Here is a 22,511-nt window from a genome sequence, read left to right as displayed (position 1 = left end):
CTCCCAGGAACCCATCTCTCCTCTTCTCACCAACCCACACCTTAGCCCTCCTCCTCATCCACAGACACTCCCTCCAGCTGTAAACCTCCAGGGCTGGAGATGATTTCCTCAGTCCTTGTGACCATGTGCCTTGCTGGTGCATCCACACCATGGGACTGTGAGCTGGAGAGATGGGGAAGGTGGCGGCCTGAGAGCAGGCCCAGACCCCAAGAGGCCCTGGCTGGCTAATGTGAGAAGATAAAGGAAAGACAGGTCTGAGGAGGCAAGAGTTTAGGGGGTGCTGAGTGCCCAGAGTGAGGAGATAGGCCAGTTCTGATGGGCAGTGGGGTAGAAGCCACTGTAGGTTCTTTAAAAATTCTTTCTCAGTTATAAAAGTTAATTCTCTTAAGTTATGAATGTCACAAAGCATTAGCAAATTGAAAAGCACAAAAAAGGTTTTTACTCCTCCTGACCTAGGATTCTACTCAGGCAGGGAATGGAGGCAGGAGGCAGGAGCTCAGGCCACTTGCCATCTCGGTGGTCTCAACTCTCCACTCCTGTCCCCAGGGCCTCCTTCTCCATCCTGCCCAGAACAACCTGGCAGCAGGGCTGCCCACTGGAATGACAGCCCCGGGAGAGAAGGTCTTTCGTGTCTTAGTCACTGCTGAATCTCTGGCATCTACAACAGTATTAGGCGTATAGTAAGTGCTTCTAAGTGTTTGTTGAATGAACAAATGAATAAAAACCAGATGCCTGGGCCAGACTAATCGACATAAGACTCCAAACCTCACTATTATGCCTCATCCCACTCCCTCTACCCTCTCTCTTACAGGCCAGATGGGTCCTGAAATGAGCTCCCTGGGAAGATTTCTCTCATCCCAGTCACCTCAACCCCCTGGACTACATGCGCTTGCCCCCAGCTCTCCTGCCCCAGAGGGGCTATGCATTTGTCTCTCTGTTCTGGGTCACTGTTTGGTGTTGGTCCTCTCCACCTGTCCGTGCCGGGGGGCAGGCATCACCCTTCTCACCAAGCCGGCTCCTCGCAGTCCTTGCTTCCTTCCACAATCGCATCCAGCGCATTCAGGACAGCTTCCAGGTTTCCCTCCGCTTTGATTTCAGAGATTTCCTCCTGAAGAGAAAAGAGGAAAGAGCTATAGTAATACCAGACAACTCCAGACGCTGAACTACTAACGGCACTTAGTAAAATTTTAGCTAATTTAAGTTCTGTCTCTATACAAACATTCCAACTTTTCTACATGTGACTTTTATAATTAAGAAAATAAAGTATAAAATAGAATACATTTAAAAAGAGCCTGCAGCAAGCCTCTCCTCCTGCACATCATCTCTGAAGGCTGCATCCCTGCTGTTGTCCCCACAGCTGAGCACCCTTTGCGGACAGCACACATACATTCTGATGCCTAACGAAGCCCATTCTGGAGTGTGACAGCATGGAAGTTAAACCCCCAAGAGGGATCACTTAAAGACAGGAATGGAATCCTGTCCTTTTCTGTATCCCCTCTGGTATGCAGTTCCAATGAATTCAACAATTTGCTAAATGCCTCCTCTGTGCCAGGCTCTGCACCAGGTGCTGGAGAAACACAGAGGAGTGGACCCAGGCGTGCCCTCGCTGAGCTCACAAGGTCAGGTGGGACAACAACTATAAACTCAATTACAACACAGGGCAATGAGACAAGAGGCATTCAAGACACCCCTGTCATTTGGAGGGAACGGATGATGGCCACTGCAGCCTGGGGGCACAGAGGACAGTTTCGGGGACTGAGGGTAGAGAGGGGCTGACGGCAGGGTCCCTGCCTTCAGGGGGCTGACGATCTGGAGGCAGGACCCGAGCCAATAGTACCTGCTGGGCTTCTTGCCACTCACCTGGATAGATGTCTGCAACTGAGTTACAAACTTGTCATAGATGCGCCGTGTCATCTCAGGCTGCAACTGGTAGAAGCACTTGTAACAGTCAGTGAATCTCTGGTAGCTGGGGGTAAGGAGAGAAGGCAAAGGTTGGGGGGTTCAGAGTCATAGGCTCTTCTTGCCTGGGCAGCCCTGCCCCTCATCACAGGACTCTGAGCCTTGTCTCCTTCATGGTGCTGGTTAAAGGCAGTAGATGCAGTGTCTCATCTGCAGCTCCAGTCTCTGAGGATGGCTCAGCCCCACCAGTCTCCCCACTTCCTCTCAGCAGAGCCCCAGTTGAGTTCACCCTCTGAAGGGTGGGTCACAATTGGGCCAGCCGTGGTTCTTAAACTTGACCTTACCAAGCACCAAATCACCAGGAGAGCTTGTTAAAACTCAGATCGCTGGGCCCCACCTCCTCAGTTTTGAACAAGCTCCAAGGTGCTGCTGGTGCTGCTGGTCTGGGCACTCCACTTTGAGAATCTCTGGTCATCCTAGTCCCCTTGCAGGGCTGCGTTAGGACAGGACATGTGGTCTCTGGGAGAGGTTTCCTTACTCCTAAAAAGAGCCACACCGGAAGGAACTGATGTCTGTAGGGCATGACTATATCCAGGTGATGCCTCTAGCTCCCGGCAACCATGGAGGGCCTGGTCTGAGAGCAAAGTTTCTACCCTAAGGAGGCAGAGCAGAAAGAGGGAAAGAAGCCGGGTCTCTGAGAACATCGTCGAGCTGCTGAAAACACCCACCTGGAGCAACCCTACCTTGGGGCTTCTTGTTAGTGAGCTAATGGATTTCTCTTATTGTTCACACCATTTAAAATCAGGTCTCTGTCACTTGGCAGCAGATACACCCCTTGTAGCTGGAAAGGTCAAAGGGTACCCAGTACACTGCCAACAGCTTGTTCTTCTTGGAAAAAGAAACTCAAATAAGGTAAATGGCTGTCTCCTCCCCCTCCTCGTTTTTGTGCGTGTCTCTCAGCCTGCTCTCTCAGGCCCTTCCCTTCCACAAGTGTTCACTGAGCACCTGCTATGTGCTGGGTGCTCCGGGTCAGTGAGACTGGCACGGCCCTCCTAGAGCTTCCAGTAGAGGAAGAGATGGCAGCAAACATAGAAACTCACATGTGAATGTGGAGGAGATTACTTGTGGAGAGTGCCTGGAAGGAAAAGAACCAGGGTCATGGGGCTGAGAGGGTGTACCATGGGCATCACCTCTAAGTGGGGAGGTGGTCGGTGAAGCCCTCTCTGATGAAGCAATGTTCAAGGGACCTGCGAAAAGTGTCTGAGGAGGAGTCCTGGAACACAAAAAAACCCACCCTGACGCTTCGCTATGGGCCCAGATACCCCTCAGCCATGTGAGCCAGGCTGCTGGGCTCTGGACAAACAGGGGGTTAGGTACCTGGAACCCCATGCATAGCCCCCACCACACCCAGGGAGTCACTACTGGGTCCTCCCTTTCTCATGGCTCTTTGGGCCTCCTGGCCTAATTCCTACCCCCAAAACAATGTCTTCTGAAACAGGTGCAGTGTGAGAGCAGTGGTGTGCCAAGGCCAGCTCACTGTGGCTTGTAAGAGATAACCGTTCAATTTCCAGGAAATCTGTGAGCCAGTTGTTAAACACAGCCATTACTGAAAATTAAATTATACAAAGTTACAATCAATTATATTAAAAACAAAGGTACCGGGACGTCCCTGGTGGGGCAGCGGTTAAGAATCCGCCTGCCAATGCAGGGGACACGGGTTCGAGCCCTGGTCCAGGAAGATCCCACATGCCGCGGAGCAACTAAGCCCGCGAGCCACAACTACTGAGCCCACGTGCCACAACTACTGAAGCCCGCACACCTAGAGCCTGTGCTCCGCAACAAGAGAAGCCACCGCAATGAGAAGCCCACACACCGCAACGAAGAGTAGCCCCCGCTAGCCACAACTAGAGAAAGCCCACACACAGCAACGAAGACCCAACGCAGCCGAAAATAAATAAATTAAATAAATAAATTTATTAAAAAAAAAAGATACTAACTGCTCAAAACATATGACTTCCTAATCATTCTACACATTTTACTCTGCTCTGGAAGCTGTTTCCATCTATGGTCTCGATCTGTGGAAACAGGTGTGCTGCTGCCCATCTCTTCTCTACTGTGTGTAGTGATGCTACGCTGGTAAGCTTAGGAGTATTTACACCTCAGAAACTGGCAAACACTGCAAGCCAGGGCTTTATTTCAGGAGAGCTGGCTGTATGCACCTACCAGCACACCTCTGGGTAAGGGTGACAGTCTCTCATCCTTCTGAGGGTACACATTAGACATCAGTACCCCTTGGAGGCTAAACCTAGGTACCAAAAGGACAATACAAAGATGACAGGCATCATTTCAACCTGCAGCAGAGCCCCAGACATCTTGTTGTTTTGCCACTGACCCCACGAGCCACGCAGCCATGTGGCTACATGGAGGAATGTGGAGGGATACATGACACCTGACAAAGCACAGCTGGAATTGAAACCGGGTAATTGTGGCTTGAAATGGGTTTGGCTCAAACACGGGAGATCCTGTTCCTCCTCCCAGCCCACTCGCCAGGCACATCTGAGCTGGGTGCATCTCCACCCAGTTCAGGCGGCTGGCAGCAGACAGGGCCCAGGGCAGGGGTGAGGATAATTCTGCCCACCAGTGCTGCCGTCAACCCTTCTGAGACTTCAGTGAAAGTGAAGGACCCAGAAACATGTACACTGTTACAAACACGCAAGATGGGAAACATATGCTCCAAGGACATGGAGGGAGAACAGCCAGGTTGGAGGCCAGGAGGAAAGTGATTTCTTTTCTTTTCTTTTTTTATTGGAATATAATTGCTTTACAATGTTGTGTTAGTTTCTGCTGTACAGTGAAGTGAATCAGCTATATGTATACATATATCCCATCCCTCTTGGACCTCCCTCCCCCCCATCCCACCCATCTAGGTCATCACAGAGCACTGAGTTGAGCTCCCTGTGCTATACAGCAGGTTCCCACTAGCTGTCTATTTTACACATGGTAGAGTATTTATGTCAAACCTAATCTCCCAATTCATCCTACCCTCCCTGTCCCCCACTGTGTCCACAGGTCCGTTCTGTACGTCTGCGTTTCTATTCCTGCCCTGCAAATATATTCATCTGTACCATTTTTCTAGATTCCACATATATGCATTAATATATGGTATTAGTTTTTCTTTCTGACTTACTTCACTCTATATGACAGACTCTACGTCCATACACATCTCTACAAATGACCGAATTTCATTTCTTTTTATATAATATTCCACTGTATATATTTATATGTATATATTTATTTGTATATATATTTATATATATATTCCACTGTATATATTTTATGTAATATTCCACTGTATATATTTACCACATCTTCTTTATCCATTCATCTATCGATGGACATTTAGGTTTCTTTTCTTTTCTTCTAGTTTCGTTGAGACATAATTGACATACAGCACCCTGTAAGTTTAAGGTATATAGCATAATGATTTGACTTAGATATATTGGTAAATGATTACCACAATAAGTGTGGTTAATATCCATCATCTCAAATAGAAACAAAAAAGAAGAAACAAAAGAAAAAAAAGGATTTTTCTTGTTATGAGAACTCGTAGGATCTACTTTTTTTTTTTTTTTGCGGTACGCGGGCCTCTCACTGTTGTGGCCTCTCCCGTTGCGGAGCACAGGCTCCGGACGCGCAAGCTCAGCGGCCATGGCTCACGGGCCCAGCGGCTCCACGGCATGTGGGATCCTCCCGGACCGGGGCATGAACCCATGTCCCCTGCATTGGCAGGCGGACTCTCAACCACTGCGCCACCAGGGAAGACCGGATCTACTTTCTTAACAGCTTTCACATATACCATACAGCAGTGTTAACTGTAGTCATCAAGTTGTACGTTACATCCCTAGTACTTATTTATCTTATAACTGGAAGTTTGTATCTTTTGATCAACTTCATGCAATTCCCTCTCCCCCCAGCCCCCAGGGATTCCTTTCTTGGGAGACAATGCAGACCTGGGAATGCTGTGAATGCCCTTGTGAATTTCCTGAAAACATACATTCACAGAGAAACAGGAAAAGTGATGCATTTTAGAAAACATTCATTGCCACTCCCTCCAAATGTCAACTTTTATCTTCTCATGTAAACTCTAATGTCTTTGTGGATAGGGACGCCATCTGCAATGGTGCTGGGATTTCCAGGGTACCCAGAACAGTGTTAGATACATAGCACACTCAAGACATGCTGTAGACCAGGCGACTGGGGCTGAGCTGAGACCTGGGCTGCCTGGCCTCAGGCTTGGTCCATTCCCAGCCACCTCCCCTACCCTGGACTCCAGGGTACCAGGGCCTGGGCTACTTGGACAGAGCAGTCCTCTTCACAGAGCATCCCCAATGGTCCCTCTGCCAAGCCCCCCTTTGCCCTCTGCTGGAACGGTCTCCTGGCCTCGGCCTTCCAAGGGTACACAAGGGGCCATCCAGCTTTGTGCTGGGTAAGTGTACGGCTCTAAAGACTGCCTGTCCTTTTGCCTACGTTCAAATCCTACCTCTACCCCTCATCAGCTGAGTGATCCTGGACAACTTCTTTACCTTTATAAGCATCAGTTTCCTCCTTTGTCAAATGGAGATAATAACTATCCATAAGTCACAAAATTACTGTGAGGATGAAATGAGGTTACATATATAAATACTTAGTACAGTGCAGAGCACACCCGGAAATGCTCCATGTTAGCTACAATTATTATTACTATTCTCAAAGGAACAGTCCTCACCACCCCCTGAGAAGTGTAGAACACAGTCAGTAACTTGGCTTCCCAGGGTTGAGAAGTCTGCAGAAGCAGGGGCTTAGTAAAAGCATTTTGGTTGCAACTGCATATGCAGGAAGAACCCATTGGCCCCCACTACAAAGAAAAGGCTACACTGTGGTCCCACAAAAAGGACCACATTTGTCATCAATGAAAGTAACTTTTTTTTTTTACATCTTTATTGGAGTATAATTGCTTTACAATGGTGTGTTAGTTTCTGCTTTATAACAAAGTGAATCAGTTATACATATACATATGTTCCCATATCTCTTCCCTCTTGCGTCTCCCTCCCGAAAGTAACTTTTAAAAGCTGCATTTACTGCTTCAAAACAGAGATGACTACATTAACTGATTTTAACCTATTTTTTTCTCTTAAATACTTCTTGTGCAATATCTGAGATACCGTCACTTTTTTTGTTTGTTTGTTTGTTTTTGCGGTACGCGGGCCTCTCACTGTTGTGGCCTCTCCCGTTGCGGAGTACAGGCTCCGGACGCGCAGGCTCAGCGGCCATGGCTCACGGGCCTAGCCACACCGCAGCATGTGGGATCTTTCCAGACCGGGGCACGAACCCGTGTCCCCTGCATCAGCAGGCGGACTCTCAACCACTGCGCCACCAGTGAAGCCCCATCACTGTTTTTGAACTCACTGATAAAGCATGTCTTTTACTGCACTAAAAACTCATTGTAAACTGAATTATCACACAAGTTTAACTTAAAGTACTTAAGGCCAGAATCAAACTCTGGTGGCTAGTCAATCTGTCAGTTTATATACGCAGATAAATTGTGTAAGAATGGAAAGACAGAGGCACAGACAAGTAAACACATGTACTAGTGCAAAGGAAGCCCTGGCTTCTCCATGGTAACCGGCTTGCTGCCCGACTGAACGCATGTTCCACAGACTGTCCGCCAGAGGGCGGGTGAGAACTGGCGTTTCCGACCAGTAAAGGAGTGGAGGCCAAAGACAGACCAAGACGGATAGAAGCTGGGGATAGAAGCTGGGGAGCGCAGTGACAGAAATTCATGCTCTCCACCCTCCAACCACCACCTGTACAGCTGCCCTGTTTCATTAAGAAATGTTTTTCGGACTTCCCTGGTGGAGCAGGGGTTAAGAATCCGCCTGCTAATGCAGGTGACATGTGTTTGAGCCCTGGTCAGGGAAGATCCCATATGCTGCGCCACAACTACTGAGCCTGCGCTCTAGAGCCTGCGAGCCACAACTATTGAAGCCTGCGCACCCTAGAGCCCGTGTTCTGCAACAAGAGAAGCCACTGCAATGAGAAGCCCACGCACCGCAAAGAAGAGTAGCCCTCACTTGCCGCAACTAGAGAGAGCCCATGCACAGCAACAAAGATCCAACACAGCCAAAAATAAATAAATAAATTTATTTATTTATTTAAAAAATGAAAGCAGAGAAAAGAGAAGGGAAGGGAGGGGAGGGGAGGGGAGGGAAGGGGTTTCTCTGTTTGGTCTTTCCCCCTCCCCCCTTTCTCAGCCCCAGGACTGAGAAAGCAAGAGGGGAAAAGAAAGCAGAAGTGTTCCTTGATGAAAATAAGAGATCAGTCAGCCACATGTAAATCAATTAAGTTAGAACATTCCCTCACACCATACACAAAAATAAACTCAAAATGTCTTAAAGACTTAAAATATAGAACCTGACACCGTAAAACTCCTAGAAGAAAACACAGGCAAAACATTCTCTGACATAAATTGTACCAATGTTTTCTTAGGCCAGCCTCCCAAGGCAATAGAAATCAAAGCAAAAATAAACGAATGGGACCTAATCAAACTTACAAGCTTTTGCACAGCAAAGGAAACCATAAACCAAATGAAAAGACAACCTACGAACTGGGAGAAAATATTTGCAAGTGATGCAACCAACAAGGGCTTCCTGGAGGAAGCAACGTCTGAGACCTATGAGAGTAGCAGGAGTCGGTCAGAGGACAGAAGGCCCTGGCAGCGCAGCTGAAGAGTGCACAGACATGCCTGTGTATAAAGATGTAATAACAAGAAATGTGTACTGAGCACTGACTAGAACCAGGCACTGTTCTAAGCACTCTACGTGAAGTAACTCATTTAGTCCTCACGATAACTCTATGAAGTAGGGTCTATTATCACCATGCCCATTTTTCAGATGAGAATGCTGAGGCAGAGAGAAGCTTATCGAAGGTCACAGAGTTGGGACATGTGGAACCATCTGCTCTGGATCAGGTGCCTTGACCTCCAAGACACACAGTCTGCAGGCTGGTAGGCCAGACACATAGAGTCTAGACCATATCATGATGGGAAGAGCTAGAAAAGGGTTTTAAGCAGGGGTGGGACAAGATCATATTTGTATGTTAGAAGCTCCCTCCGGCTGCTGTGTGAGGGCAGACTCAGGAGGCACAGCTGAGGTGATTGCCGACTTGAGCAAGGCAGACACAGTGGGGATAGAGTGAGGTAGATGGCCTGGAAACACACAAAGAAGAGAGAATCAGCATGATGGGGCTGAAGCCGCACACCACAGTCTGGTGAGTCATACCACACTTCAGAAACTAATCACTGCCAGTAGCACGCATCATCTGCACATTCAAAGATGGTGAGACATTTCTGAAACACTTATTTAATCGGAACATTTTATATATCAAACCACTCTTTCCTGTGAAAAACTGTTTCCTATGAACACCAACAGTCTCTGCCACTAGTTTAAAACTCTACCAGTTCATGTACAAGTGCAATCAGCTCTCCTTCCTTGGTCACTGTCAGACGTAGGCTTTAAGTCAGTTTACACAAATCACACTCTGCAGCACATCTCAGGCTGCAAGACTGGACCAGGAAGGCACTGGACCAGTCTGGCATCTAAGAACTTAGGAACTGTCAATCACCTCTCACTCCCTTCAGCCCCCCCAGCACTGACAACACATGTGGCACAGCTGCCAGGTGCCACGGGTACCCCAAACAGTGCAAACTTCAACCGGGGCCCCACCAACACCAACTCTAATCAACTGCCTCTCTTGGCGGGTCCTGATTTATAACAAAACATAGCAAGCCTCATCTGCTTGCTTTAAGAGAATAGCTGTTTCTCAGAAGGTCCAGGAGGCTGTAAGGACAGAAAAGAATCCTTCATTTTCAGAGGACAAGGGAGAGGTCGCAAATGGTAAGTTCCAACATGGCCACGTTTCTATGTTCTGAAGCCTGAGAAAGGACAGATTCAGGCGTCTTTGCGTCAGCCGGTCCAATGAAATGAAGACACCCTAACTGAAGATAGGGTTGTGGGTCTGTGAGATCTGATAGCCCAGCGAGGCCAATAATCTTCCAGTCACTGTGGAGTGCATCATATAATTTGCCCCCCTAGTTAAGCTAACATGAATGTGAAAAATATGCTGAGCTGTAGGGAAAACCAACCTGCGGTTTAAAATATCCGTTTGGATAAATGACATGTGAATAAACTAGCTTTTACTATGTAAAGATTCCTGTCCTCGCTATAAATACTTGGTCTTTGGGACTGAGGACTTCTAATGACTTGGGAGAGGGTCAAGCATTTGGATACATTTTGAAAGTCTGTATTCATACGACATTTTACTGAGCCCTTTCTATGTGGAAACCAGCCATAAGTTCCTACTTAACAAAATGAGGGGAAGGCTGTTCTAGCGAGAAGCAGTAAGTGGAAAGAGCAGGTGGCAAGGGTGAGGGGACAGTGCAGCACTCAATGCAGAAGAGCTTATGTGCGTGTATGTTTGCACCTGCACGCAAGTGTGCATATGCTGCATACCCATGGCCCTGACCATGGCTAGAGAGACAGGAGGGGCCAAGGAGTTAATGGCCTTTTACACTAAGCTAAGGAGCTGACATTTGATTCTGGAAGCAACCCTGAGCCAATTAAGCAGGAGAAAGACACGCTCAAATCTGAGCTGTAGACTGGAGGGGGCAGGACTGAAGCTGGAGGGCCATTTTGGAAGCTGGTGCAACAATCGTATGAGAGATAGTGAGGGGCTGAACTAAAACATTTGCAAAGGATGGAGAGGACACTGAGGAGACAGGCTGGAACCAACAGGGCTTGGTGGTTGACTGTAAGTAAGGGGTCAATGAGGACTCCCAAATCTCTGGCCTAGAGAATGAGTAGATGGTGGTATCTTCAACCAAGTTTGGGACCACAGAGGGAGGAGAAATCCTGTTTTGCTGAACTTAATGGTTCTGAGGGACACCAAGTGGAGATTTCTAGTAGTAGACTGTTAGAGATAGAGGTCTGAAGCTCAGGAGGAAGATGTGGCTTGGGAACCCTCATTTATTCCAAAACTATTTATTGAATATCTACTATGTGCCAGGCACCATAATAAGCAATGAGTAGAGAGTGGTGAACAAGACAGATAAGATCCTGTCCTCAAAGACCTTACGTTTTATGTGGGGAAGATAGACCACAAACAAACAGGCAGACAGTAGAACTATATACTGTGATAAGTGCTATGAAGGAATAAAATACGGTGCCATGATAAAGAATAACCAGGGGAGAAAGGTGGCTTTAGAGAAGGTCAGGGAAGAGATGGAGGAAAACCATTGCTGGCAGAGCAAACAACAAGTGCAAAGTGCCCTGAGGTGAGAAAGTTCTTGACATTCTAGGAAATGAGGTTAGTATAACCAAGTATAGTTAGAGAGGGGAACAAGAAGTAGGCAGGGGCTAGAACATGTGGGGCCTTGGAAGCCACGGTAAGGAGCAATGAACAGTCACAAAGGACTTTCAGCAGCAGCAAGATATCAAATGGGATGTGATCATGAACATGTGTAGGTGAAGTAAGGAAAGGGCAATACTCACACATTTAAGGGACAAGTGGAGAAAGAAGAGCCCAAGAAGGAGCAACTAGTGAGGTAAAGGGACAGAGAATGGTGTTGCAAGCCAAGAGAGAAATATCAAGGACAGAGAAGTGGTTAACAGTCAAATGCTGCAAGGAAAGCAAGTAGGTTAAAGATGAAAAAATATCCAAAATATTTAGCAACAAAGAGTTATTAGTGACCTTGAAAGGAAGGTTTTAGGGGAATGGTGGCAAATTGCCCTAAGCTGAGGAAAAAACTGGAGATGGAGAACTAGAACCTGGGAATGCAAAGACCCAAAGCCACAACCTGGGAGGTAAAGGGAAGGAAATTGATGCGGAGGTCGCTAGGAGGATGCAGGATTGGGCATCTCTCAGCCAAATTTGTAAATGTATAAACTCCTGCCTGGTGGTCTCAATTCTCTCTATGAACCAGGTGTTGGGGTCATTTTCACTGAGAGGGTACAGGGAGCAGAGCAGAGGAAGGGCCTGAGGGACATGATGAAGATTTTAAATAGCTACTGTGGAGAAGGGCAAGAGAACTGGTTGGAGACACGAGGATCATAGGCTCACTGAGGGTCCACGTGAATTCCAAGAACATGACTTTGTGGAGGCACCGTTTTCCACCATGGGTGAGACTCTACAGTGCTGCGCGGAGGCTGAGTGTAGGGGCAGAGGAGTACAGACAGGATACTGAAGTTCGGTTTGACAGTCGGTGGGCTGGAAGGATGAGGGAGCAAAAGAGCTGTGAAACAGAAGTGTGGCTGCCTTGCATCTCCAACTGAACCTATCCAAACAGATGTCTTGATTTCCAACCCCAGACCCATTTCTCTCCCGCAGCTCTCAGCAGGGAGTGTTTCTTGCCCATCTCAGTAGATGGTAAAACCCTCCACTAAACCACTGTCATGAAGAGTCAGCATCCTCTTGGAGTTCCCCTTTCCCTCATCTTCCCCTCCAAACCACTCTTTTTTTTTTAACCTTTTTTAAAAAAATGTATTTATTTATATTTATTTTTGGCTGTGTTGGGTCTTCGCTTCGCATGGGCTTTCTCTAGGTGCAGTGATTGGGGGCTACTCTTCCTTGCGGTGCGCAGGCTTCTCATTGCAGTGGCTTCTCTTGTTGCGGAGCATGGGCTCCAGGGCGCGTGGGCTCAATAGTTGTGGCTAGTGATCTCTAGAGCACAGGCTCAGCAGTTGTGGCACACAGGCTTAGTTGCTCCGTGGCATGTGGGATCTTCCCAGACCAGGGATCAAACCCGTGTCCCCTCGATTGGCAGGCGGATTCTTAACCAATGCACCACCAGGGAAGTCCCCGTAGTATTTTATTAGATAGTTATTATATTTACATAACCACATTCTTCAAATATTGGACATTTTTGGTGGTTTTCAACTATTTTCCACTGAACATGGAGCTACGATGAATATTTTTTGTATGTAAACTTTTTTGAAATAATTATAGATTTGTACGAAGCTGCAAAGAAATGTATCCTCCCCGATGTTATTAACATCTTACACAACTATAAAACAATAGCAAAACCAAGAAGCTGACATTGGTGCAATCCAAAGATCTCATTCAGATTTCAACAGTTACACATACATTTGTTTGTGTGTGTACATCTTTTTTTAATTTATTTTTGGCTGCATTGGGTCTTCGTTGCTGCGCCCAGGCTTTCTCTAGTTGCGGCGAGCAGGAGCTACTCTCCATTGCGGTGCACGGGCTTCTCATCGCGGTGGCTTCTCTTGTTGTGGAGCACGGGCTCTAGGCACACGGGCTTCAGTAGTTGTGGCTCACGGGCTCTAGAGCGCAGGTTCAGTAGTTGTGGCAACGGGCTTAGCTGCTCTGCAGCATGTGAGATCTTCCCGGACCAGGGATCGAACCTGTGTCCCCTGCATTGGCAGGTGGATTCTTATCCACTGCACCAACAGGGAAGCCCCTGTGTATCTTTATCACATGTGTAACCACCACCTCAGTCAAGATACTAGATGCTTTTTAAATATATTTGTCGGACTTCCCTGGTGGTCCAGCAGTTAAGAATCCACCTGCCAATGCAGGGGACACAGGTTTGATCCTTGGTCCAGGAAGATCCCACACGCTGTGGAGCAACTAGGCCCATGCACAACTACTGAGCCTCTGCTCTAGAGCCTGTGAGCCACAAATACTGAGCCTGCATGCCACAACTACTGAAGCCTGCGTGCCCTAGAGCCTGTGCTCCACAACGAGAAGCCACCCCAACGAGAAGCCCGTGCACCACAATGAAGAGTACCCCTGCTCGCCACAATTAGAGAAAGCCCGCAAGCAACAACGAAGACCCAACACAGCCAAAAATAAATAAGTAAATAAATAAATTTAAATAAATAAATTTGTCATGATGTGGGCTGGGGTCTCAAAAAAATCAGAGTCTAGAAGCCTAGAAAGACCTTAAAAGAATCCTATCAACAATCGATCATCTGCACAGCAGTCAGAGTACCTTTTAAAGATCAGTCACTGTATTCAGAGCATTTCAAATAAATAGATTTTTAAGCCAGTGGAGAGCCATCTCCCACACACGGAAAAAAAAAAAAAGATCAGTCACGACTTAAAAAATATCAATGGCTTTCCATTTCTCTTAGAATAATAAACTCCCTTGCACCTAGTAAAAATAATAACCTCTCTATATAATGCAACAAAGATAGATTATGGGGAAAAATAGATATAAACAACTGTGATGGAAGATTTTAAAAAGAAATGAATGGCTCAATCAAGAAGATTTTTAAAATGAGCATATAAAAATATATATATATATATATATATATATATATATATATATATATATATATATATATATTTTTTTTGGCCACACCTCGTGGCATGCGGGATCTTAGTTCCCGGACCAGGGATCAAACCCATGCCCCCTGCAGTGGAAGCATGGAGTCCTAACCACTGGACTGCCAGGGAATTCCTAAAATGTTTTAATAATAAAATTTTAAAGCTCAAACTAATAAATAAGTATAGAATTTTATACCCAAGAAACAGAAACTGCACTCTTTTCAAGTGTACACGGAACACTGACAAAAACTGCCCATAGACTTAGCCATATAGAGCCAGTGTCAAAAATTCCCAAAAAATCAGCATCCCACAAACTGTTATTTCACCATAATGCTATAAAATTAGAAATTGCAACAAAAGGAAAACTTTTTAAAAATTACATGTCTGGAAACCAAATGACATACTACTAAATAATCATTGGGTTAAAGAGGAAATGGTAAGGAAAATTACAAAGTACATAAAATTAAATGACAATGCCCATATGTAAAAATATGAAATTGGACCTCTTTCTCATATCATACAAAAACTAGCTCAAAATGGATCACAGACCTAAATGTAAGAGCTAAAACTATATAGAAGAAAATATAGGTGTAAATCTTTGTGATCTTGCATTACACAATGTTTTCTTAAATATGACACTAAAAGCTCAAGCAACCAAAGAAAAAACTCTTCTCAATTTTAACCTAAATAAATAAAATTAATAAGTAATCTAAATTGGACTTCTCAAAATTAGAATTCTTACAAGCTAACAATAAAACAACAAATAACCTAATTAGAAAATGAGCAATGAGGAACTTCCCTGGTGGCACGGTGGTTAAGACTCCACACTCCCAATGCAGGGGCCCTGGGTTCGATCCCTGGTCAGGGAACTAGATCCCACATGCCTGCCACAACTAAGCAGCCCATGTGCCACAACTAAGAAGCCAGTGAGCCACAACTAAGGAGACTGCCTGCTGCAACTAAGGAGCCTGCCTGCTGCAAGAGCTGGCACAACTAAATAAAAATAAATAAATAAATAAATAATTTTTTTAAAATGAGCAATGAATTTGAATAGACATTTCTCCAAAGACGATACACAAATGGTCAATAAGCACATGCAATATGCTCAGCATCATTAATCATTAGGAAAAGGCAAATCCAAGATGCTATGTGATACCAATTTACACCCACTAGGATGACTATTGGCTGTAATTAAAAAGATAGACCTAACAAGTATTGGTGAGGATGTGGAGAAATCAGAACCCTCAGAAACTGCTGGTGTAAATGTAAATTGGTACACTTGCTTTGGACAATAGTTTGGCAATTCCTGAAAAAGTTAAACATAGAATTACTATACACTCCAGCATTTTCACTTCTATGTATATCCCCAAGAGAACTGAAAACACCTGTTCACAGATGTTCATAACAGCATTACTCATAATAGACAAAAAAAATTAAAAACAACTCTAAATGTCTATCAACTGATGAATGGATAAATGAAATATGGTATATCCGTACAATGGAATTGTTACTCAGTCATAAAAAGGAGTGAAGGATTCATATATACTATAACACGGATGAACCCTGAAATCATTAAGCTAAGTGTAAGAAGCCAGACACATAAGACCACATGTTATATGGTTCCATTTATATAAAATGTCCAGAGAAAGCAAATCCAGGGCTTCCCTGGTGGCACAGTGGTTCAGAGTCCGCCTGCCGATGCAGGGGACATGGGTTCGTGCCCCGGTCCGGGAAGATCCCACATGCCGCGGAGCGGCTGGGCCCGTGAGCCATGGCCGCTGAGCCTGCGCTTCCGGAGCCTGTGCTCGGCAGCGGGAGAGGCCACAACAATGAGAGGCCTGTACCAGGAGCTGGGAGACTGGGATGAGAAATGGGAAGTGACTGCTAATGAATACTGTACAACGTTTCTGGAGTGAAAAGAATGTTCTGGAATTAGATAATGGTGACGGTTCCACAACTTTTTGAATATACTAATTTCACTCATTAAAAGGTGAATTTTATGTTTTATGAATTAAATCTCAATTTAAAAACATAAATGACTATGAAAATATTAGATATAAGAATTTGTAGAAACCAGCAAAAGCAGTAATTATATGAAAATTTATGGTTTTAAACACATTGTTCAGAAAACAAAAACGATTGAAAAAGAAGAGTTAAATGTTCAACTCAAGAATTTTGGAGCTGTTCCCTGGTGTCCTAGTGGTTAGGATTCCAGGCTTTCACTGCCGTGGCCTGGGTTCAATCCCTGGTTTGAGAACTGAGATCCTGCAACCTGCATGGCGCCGCCAAGAAAAAAAGAAAGAAAGAAAGAAAGAAAGAAAGAATTTGTGAAGAGACTAATAAAATAAATCTAAATAAATTTAAAAAAATAAGGATAGATACAAAGACAAAGAGACCAATAGTAACCTCAAAACACAGAAATTAAAGAAAAAAAAAGGCTGATTCTTTAAAAAGATTAATAAGATAGAACTCTGGCTACATAAAGTCCAAAATAAACAGCATATAATGGAAAAAAGGGAAATAATGAAAATTAAATTAATAATTTCAAACAGTTCAAACAGTTACAAGTTAATATAACAGGTGAAAGAGACAAATTTCTGGGGGGGAACCTGTAAAATGGCAAATCTGTCGCAAGAAGAAATAACATCTAAACAGACTTGTAGCCGTTAAAGAACAGAAACACCAAAAATCTGCAACAAACACTATGGGGACACTTTGAGGACAAAACAAAGGTGCATACTGCATCATTGCTCTTTAACATAATACTGGCAGTCCTCGACAACCCCAGAAAGTTATAGGCGTAAATGAGCTCTTCCAAACTTTTGAGGACTAGATAATCCTGATTTTATATAAATCGTTCCTGAAGAGGGATATATGTGGCTAATATATCTTTGGTTCTATAAGCTGATAAGGACAGTGAAAGAAAAGAAACCATAGGCCCATTTCACTTATGGCATACAAACACTGATCTAACTAAATCCAACTGTATTTTTTAAATGCATCATAATTAAGTAGATTTATTCCAAGAATGCAAAGATAGTTTAACTTCCATAAAATCTACCAATGTAGATCATCAACGTTAATGAACTGAAGAAAAATTATATGATCTTCTTAACTGGGGAAGAAAACATTTGATAGGTTCAACACCAAATCATGATCTTTTTAATAATTCTCAGAAAACTAGAATGAGACAGGGACTTCCTTAATTTGCCAAAAATACATACCAAAAATTGCAGCTGAATGTTTTGAGGATCCAGAAAAATTCATTCTAAAGTTTACAAGGAAAAAAATCAAGGTTCTCAAATAGCTGGGTCAATTTTAAAGTGAAGAGAGAAGAGGGACTTGCTGTACCAGATTTACGGTTTCCTACAAAGGTTTGGTATTAAGAACCCATATGCACTGGCACAAAGACAGGTGAATAGATCTGGGGCAGAAGAGAGACCCAGGGACACAATAGGCAGAGGGACTTGCCATACGATAAAAGGGGCTCCCTAAAGCAATGGGGACGAACGAACTGTTTAGCTGACAATGATTGGGAAAACAAAAAAATGAGACTGACTGAGACTACCACTTTACACCTGAATCCAGACAGATCACAGATTTAGAGCAGAGAGTAAAATGATAAAATAGCCAATAGAAGAAAACACTGGAGATTATCTTTGTGACCTGGGCATTGGTATAGCCTCTGTAAACAAGACCTCAAAAGCACAAGCCATAAAATGAAAAACATGAATTACATGAAAATTAAGGGTTTTAAAATACAAATTGATTAGGCAATACTTAGCAATTTATTATGACTGTTTGAAGGATGCGAAGTTAGTGCAAAGGCTGAGAAGAGTCATGAGTATCCATACTGCTTGGGAGAAGGTCCCTTGGGATGACTACATTTCTCTTTCTGCTTCATCTTCCTGGGGTAAAGTGTAAGCAACTAAAATCTGTGTAATTTTTTATTTAATTAAGGATTTCTGTTACTCAAAGGACATCATAGACAAAGTTAACATCTAATAGAGACAGCTATTTCCTCTTCAGTCTGAAACAGACAAAGGATTGATATCTAGACTATACAGGGAACTCCAGCAAATCATCAAGATAAAAAACCCAATTTAAAAAAAAAAAAGGTCCAAAAAAAAAAAAACACTACAGAAAATAAGTAGGCCGTTCACAGAAAAGGAAGCCAAATGACTAATGAGGTATATAAGGAACTGCCCACACCTATGAGGAATTAGAAATGTGCAAATTAAAATAATAATGAAATACCCCTTTCACACCTTCAGAATAGCAAATATTAGAATGGTAGATACCCAGTGATGGTGAGGACACAGGAGAAAGGAACAGCTTTTCTGGAAAGCAATCTGACAAAACATAGGTAGATATAAACCCTTGGATCCCGTGATTCCAATCCATTATATACCTCAGAGAAATTCTAGCACTAGTCTGTGAGGGGATGTACCCTGACATAATTTGTGGAGGAGGGAGCTGGAAGCAACCAGGTGCCACGATAGGGAACGGGTAAGTGCTGGATGCATATCATGAAATGACAAGCAGCACTGAGAGCTCTGAACCATATGCATTTATAGTATATGGTTAGATATTTAAAAAAAAAATCTATTAAGTGAAAAAAGACATATGCAGCACAACTATCATTCATATAAATTTAAAACATACACAGGGTACTTCCCTGGTGGCGCAGTGGTTAAGAATCCGCCTGCCAATGCAGGGGACATGGGTTGGAGCCCTGGTCTGGGAAGATCCCACATGCCGCGGAGCAACTAAGCCGTGCGCCAGAACTACTGAGCCTGCACTCTAGAGCCCATGGGCCACAACTACTGAAGCCTGCACAGCTAGAGTCCGTGGTCTGCAACAATGAGAAGCCCACGCACCACAAGGAAGAGTAGCCCCCTGCTCACCTCAACTACAGAAAGCCCTCATGCAGCAACGAAGACCCAACGTAGCCAAAAATAAATAAACAAATTAAAAAAAATACACAGACAAAACAACACACTTTACAAGGATGCAGACTTATTCAAATGTCACCTCCCTGCACTCACACTAACCCAGACCACTTCCCCATTGCTCTCTGTTCCTTCACGCTGATTTATTTTTCTTTGTGGCACAAGAAAGTCTATTCCACAAGAGCAGGGACCTTCCTATCTTGATCACTGCTGTATCTCCAGCTCCTAAAACAGAGCCTGAGACACTGGAGATGTCCAAAAAACATTTGTACATGAATACATGAATAAATGGAGGACATATAGCCAACAGAAAGCAGGGCCTGTGGGGAGGAGAGAGGAGGGTAAGAATGAGTAAGGGAAAGCCAATCAATCAATCAATGGAGAAATCTTGCCTGGACATAAAATGATGGTGTGTCATGAATGGGCCATAAAAATGATTACAAATTATTTTATCAAATTTATTACTATGGAAACTAGGCCCTGCTTGATAAGGCTGTCACCTGCCTGTGCGGCCTCCTCTGATTTCCTCTCACTCTGCCAGCTCCTAGAACGCCCTGACCATTTCAGGACCTTTGCACAAGCTGTCCTTCCCTCCTATAAGCTTTTTCTCTAGTTCTTTGAAAAGCTGGTGCCCTCCTATTCTTTTTTCATATCAATGTCACTTCCTCAGAGTGGAATCCCCTAACTATCCTACCTAGTGTTTTCCTTTCCCTCAAGTTGCTCGTTCATTACCTTACCAAACTCTATGATTATTTTGTTTACTTCATGTCTCTACCCACTGAATATAAGACGGGCCTTGTCTGCTTTATCATATCCCCAGCACCTGACACAGCGCCTGGTACAGAATAGTCATTCAAATATTTGCTGAGTGAATCAGTGAGTGAAGAGATGTATCATAAGGTTTTTGTAGGAAAGGTAAAGTCCTAAAACCAGGAGGGAAGGAAATAGGGAGCAGATGAGAGTCTTGATGATGTTAAAGAACAGGGGTAGTGGGGACATAGAGGGTGGATGGAAAACAGGCTGTGGTCAGACCCCTTAAAGTTCTGATAACAGTGTTTCAGCATTAATGTTCTGGGGTATGGGACCATGGACAAAACTCTTCCTTTAAAGTGTCCAATACTGTTGTGACAGGCTGGGACCTGGGACGCTTTCCTGCAGTGCTTGCACCTAGGCAAATGTCTCCTCAAACAACAATACAAAGTAACTATAAGGGACTAAAAACAACTACATACATGCACAGTTGGTGCAAATTCTGATCAAGATACAAAAAGACCAAAAAGCCAACTGTCACTTTCGAGGTGTCAGGAGCAAAAGCAGGGTACTGCCCATGATCCCTGCACACAGCACCACTGAGGGGGTAGGCAGACCACCTAAGCTACCTTTCCAGCGGACCAATGGATCCACCCCTACCCTCACCCCATTTAAGGGACCAGCTCACTCCCCCTCAGAAAAATGAGCAAGGACACCTGTAACTTGTTTTCACTCCCTCATGCAGCAGCATGAGTCTCAATAAAGCCTTGCCTGAATTTCTCCTCTGGCCTCTTATCAATTTCTATTTTTTAAAAAAAATATTTTTTCTTTTATTCATTTTTTTGGGGGGAGGTTAATTTATTTTATTTATTTTTGGCCGTGTTGGGTCTTTGTTGCTGCACATGGGCTTTCTCTAGTTGCAGAGAGCGGGGTCCTCCCCTCGCTGCAGCGGGCAGGCCTCTCACTGCGGTGGCCTCTCCCACCTCGGAGCACGGGCTCCAGGCATGCGGGCCTCAGCAGTTGTGGCTTGAGAATGCTCAGCAGCTGTGGCACACGGGCCCAGTTGCTCCGCGGCATGTGGGATCCTCCCGGACCAGGGCTCGAACCCACGTCCCCTGCATTGGCAGGCAGATTCTCAACCACTGCGCCACCAGGGAAGCCCATATCAATTTCTATTGATTAAAGTATCCAACAATTCAGGTCAACAGCATTGTCAGAATATTGCGCATATAAAGTAGAAATCAAGAGAGGAAGTGTTTCTTTCTATGGCAATACATTTAGTCCTCACAACCACCCAGTGAAGGTTATTACTATTTCCATAACAACAGCTAGAAGTCTAATGCTTTCTACGTAGCCGGCACTGTTCTAAGAGCCTTCCGAGTTTTTACTCATTTAAACCTCAGAAAGACCGACCCTATGAGAAAAGTACTATTGTTCCCATTTTATTTATGAGGAACGCAGGCACAGAGCAGTTAAGTCTCGCTCACTTTAAGTTGGGCCATGACTTGAACCCTAAATCTAACTCCAAAGCCAGTGTGTTTCCTCTCAACCACCTATAATCAAAACTAGGCTTACTGGGGACTTCACTGATGGTGCAGTGGTTAAGAAACTGTAAGGGTTCAAGCCCTGGTCCAGGAAGATCCCACATGCCACGGAGCAACTAAGACCTGCGCCACTACTTCTGGGCCTGCGCTCTAGAGCCCGCAAGCCACAACTACTGAGTCTACATGCCGCAACTACTGAAGCCCGTGCGCCTGAAGCCCCTGCTCCGCAACAAGAGGAGTCACCACAATGAGAAGCCTGCGCACCACAATGAAGAGCAGCCCGGACTCGTGGCAACTAGAGAAAGCACGCAGGCAGCAACTAAGACCCAACGCAGCCCAAAATAAATAAAATAAATAAATTTATAAGTGCATCCATTATTTACAAAAAAAACAAAACAAAAACTAGGTTTACTGGAAGGAGTAGCTACTTTTCCTAAATGTGCTCCACATTACCTAATTATGTATTAGTAAACATCACGTGACTTCCGGAGGCTTAGGAATTGAGGGTAGAATATGACTGCCGATAAATAACCCAGACCCCCCCCCAGACCCACGTGACTGGGCTGGCTTCCCTGGGGCCGTCCTGGTCTCGCGGGGTTTAGACTCTGGCGGGACAAACCCTCTTTTTGCCTCTCGCCCGCCTCAACCTACTGCGAGATTGGCACTCAGCCTCACTTCCTCCACCTTACCTCCCAGCAGCGACCAACTTCTGGATGAAAGTGTCCACCATGGTGTCAAAAAGCTTCACCCTCGAGATGGTAGTGCCGGGTCGCGCAGATTCCTGAGCTAATTCCTCAGGCCCTTTTTCCTCACAGCCGCTGCCTAAGTTGACGCCGCTCGCTTCGGCCATGTTGAAATAAAACCGCCAAAGCTAACTGGCCCGGCCGCTCCGCCCACCGAAGCCCCCGATTGGCCACTCCCGGCACTGCGCGCCTCCGATTGGAAGCAGCGAATGTCTATCACCGAGCAAACACCGGGGAAA

General features: G+C 44.9%; 1 protein-coding gene and 1 long non-coding RNA gene across 7 annotated transcripts in view; both read right to left on the bottom strand.

Moving 5' to 3' along the window:
* Positions 1–22,511, bottom strand: part of PMF1 (polyamine modulated factor 1) — a 27,273-nt gene extending 4,762 nt beyond the window's left edge. Inside the window, exons 1-5 of one of the 6 annotated variants that reach the window (XM_067728183.1) lie at positions 22,219–22,511; positions 14,373–14,390; positions 7,548–7,636; positions 4,942–4,946; positions 1,008–1,108 (exon numbers count right to left, since the gene is read on the bottom strand). In XM_067728183.1, coding sequence (XP_067584284.1) covers positions 1,008–1,108; positions 4,942–4,946; positions 7,548–7,636; positions 14,373–14,390; positions 22,219–22,379 — 374 coding nt within the window. In that variant the 5' untranslated portion in view covers positions 22,380–22,511. Of the gene's footprint in view, positions 1–1,007; positions 1,109–1,860; positions 1,967–4,941; positions 4,947–5,262; positions 5,498–7,547; positions 7,637–14,372; positions 14,391–22,218 lie in introns of those variants that run through there. The other 5 variants (XM_067728181.1, XR_010941149.1, XM_067728182.1 and 2 more) reach the window with 5 other exon arrangements.
* On the bottom strand, positions 16,370–22,202 carry LOC137219499 (uncharacterized). The gene is made up of 2 exons (XR_010941150.1): positions 18,552–22,202; positions 16,370–16,555 (listed from the first exon to the last, which is right to left on the bottom strand). It is a non-coding gene; the product is annotated as an uncharacterized lncRNA (long non-coding RNA).

The sequence above is a fragment of the Pseudorca crassidens genome, chromosome 2 (genome assembly GCF_039906515.1).
Source record: "Pseudorca crassidens isolate mPseCra1 chromosome 2, mPseCra1.hap1, whole genome shotgun sequence".
Lineage (NCBI taxonomy): Eukaryota > Metazoa > Chordata > Mammalia > Artiodactyla > Delphinidae > Pseudorca > Pseudorca crassidens.
This window is presented reverse-complemented; position numbering and strand designations above follow the sequence as displayed.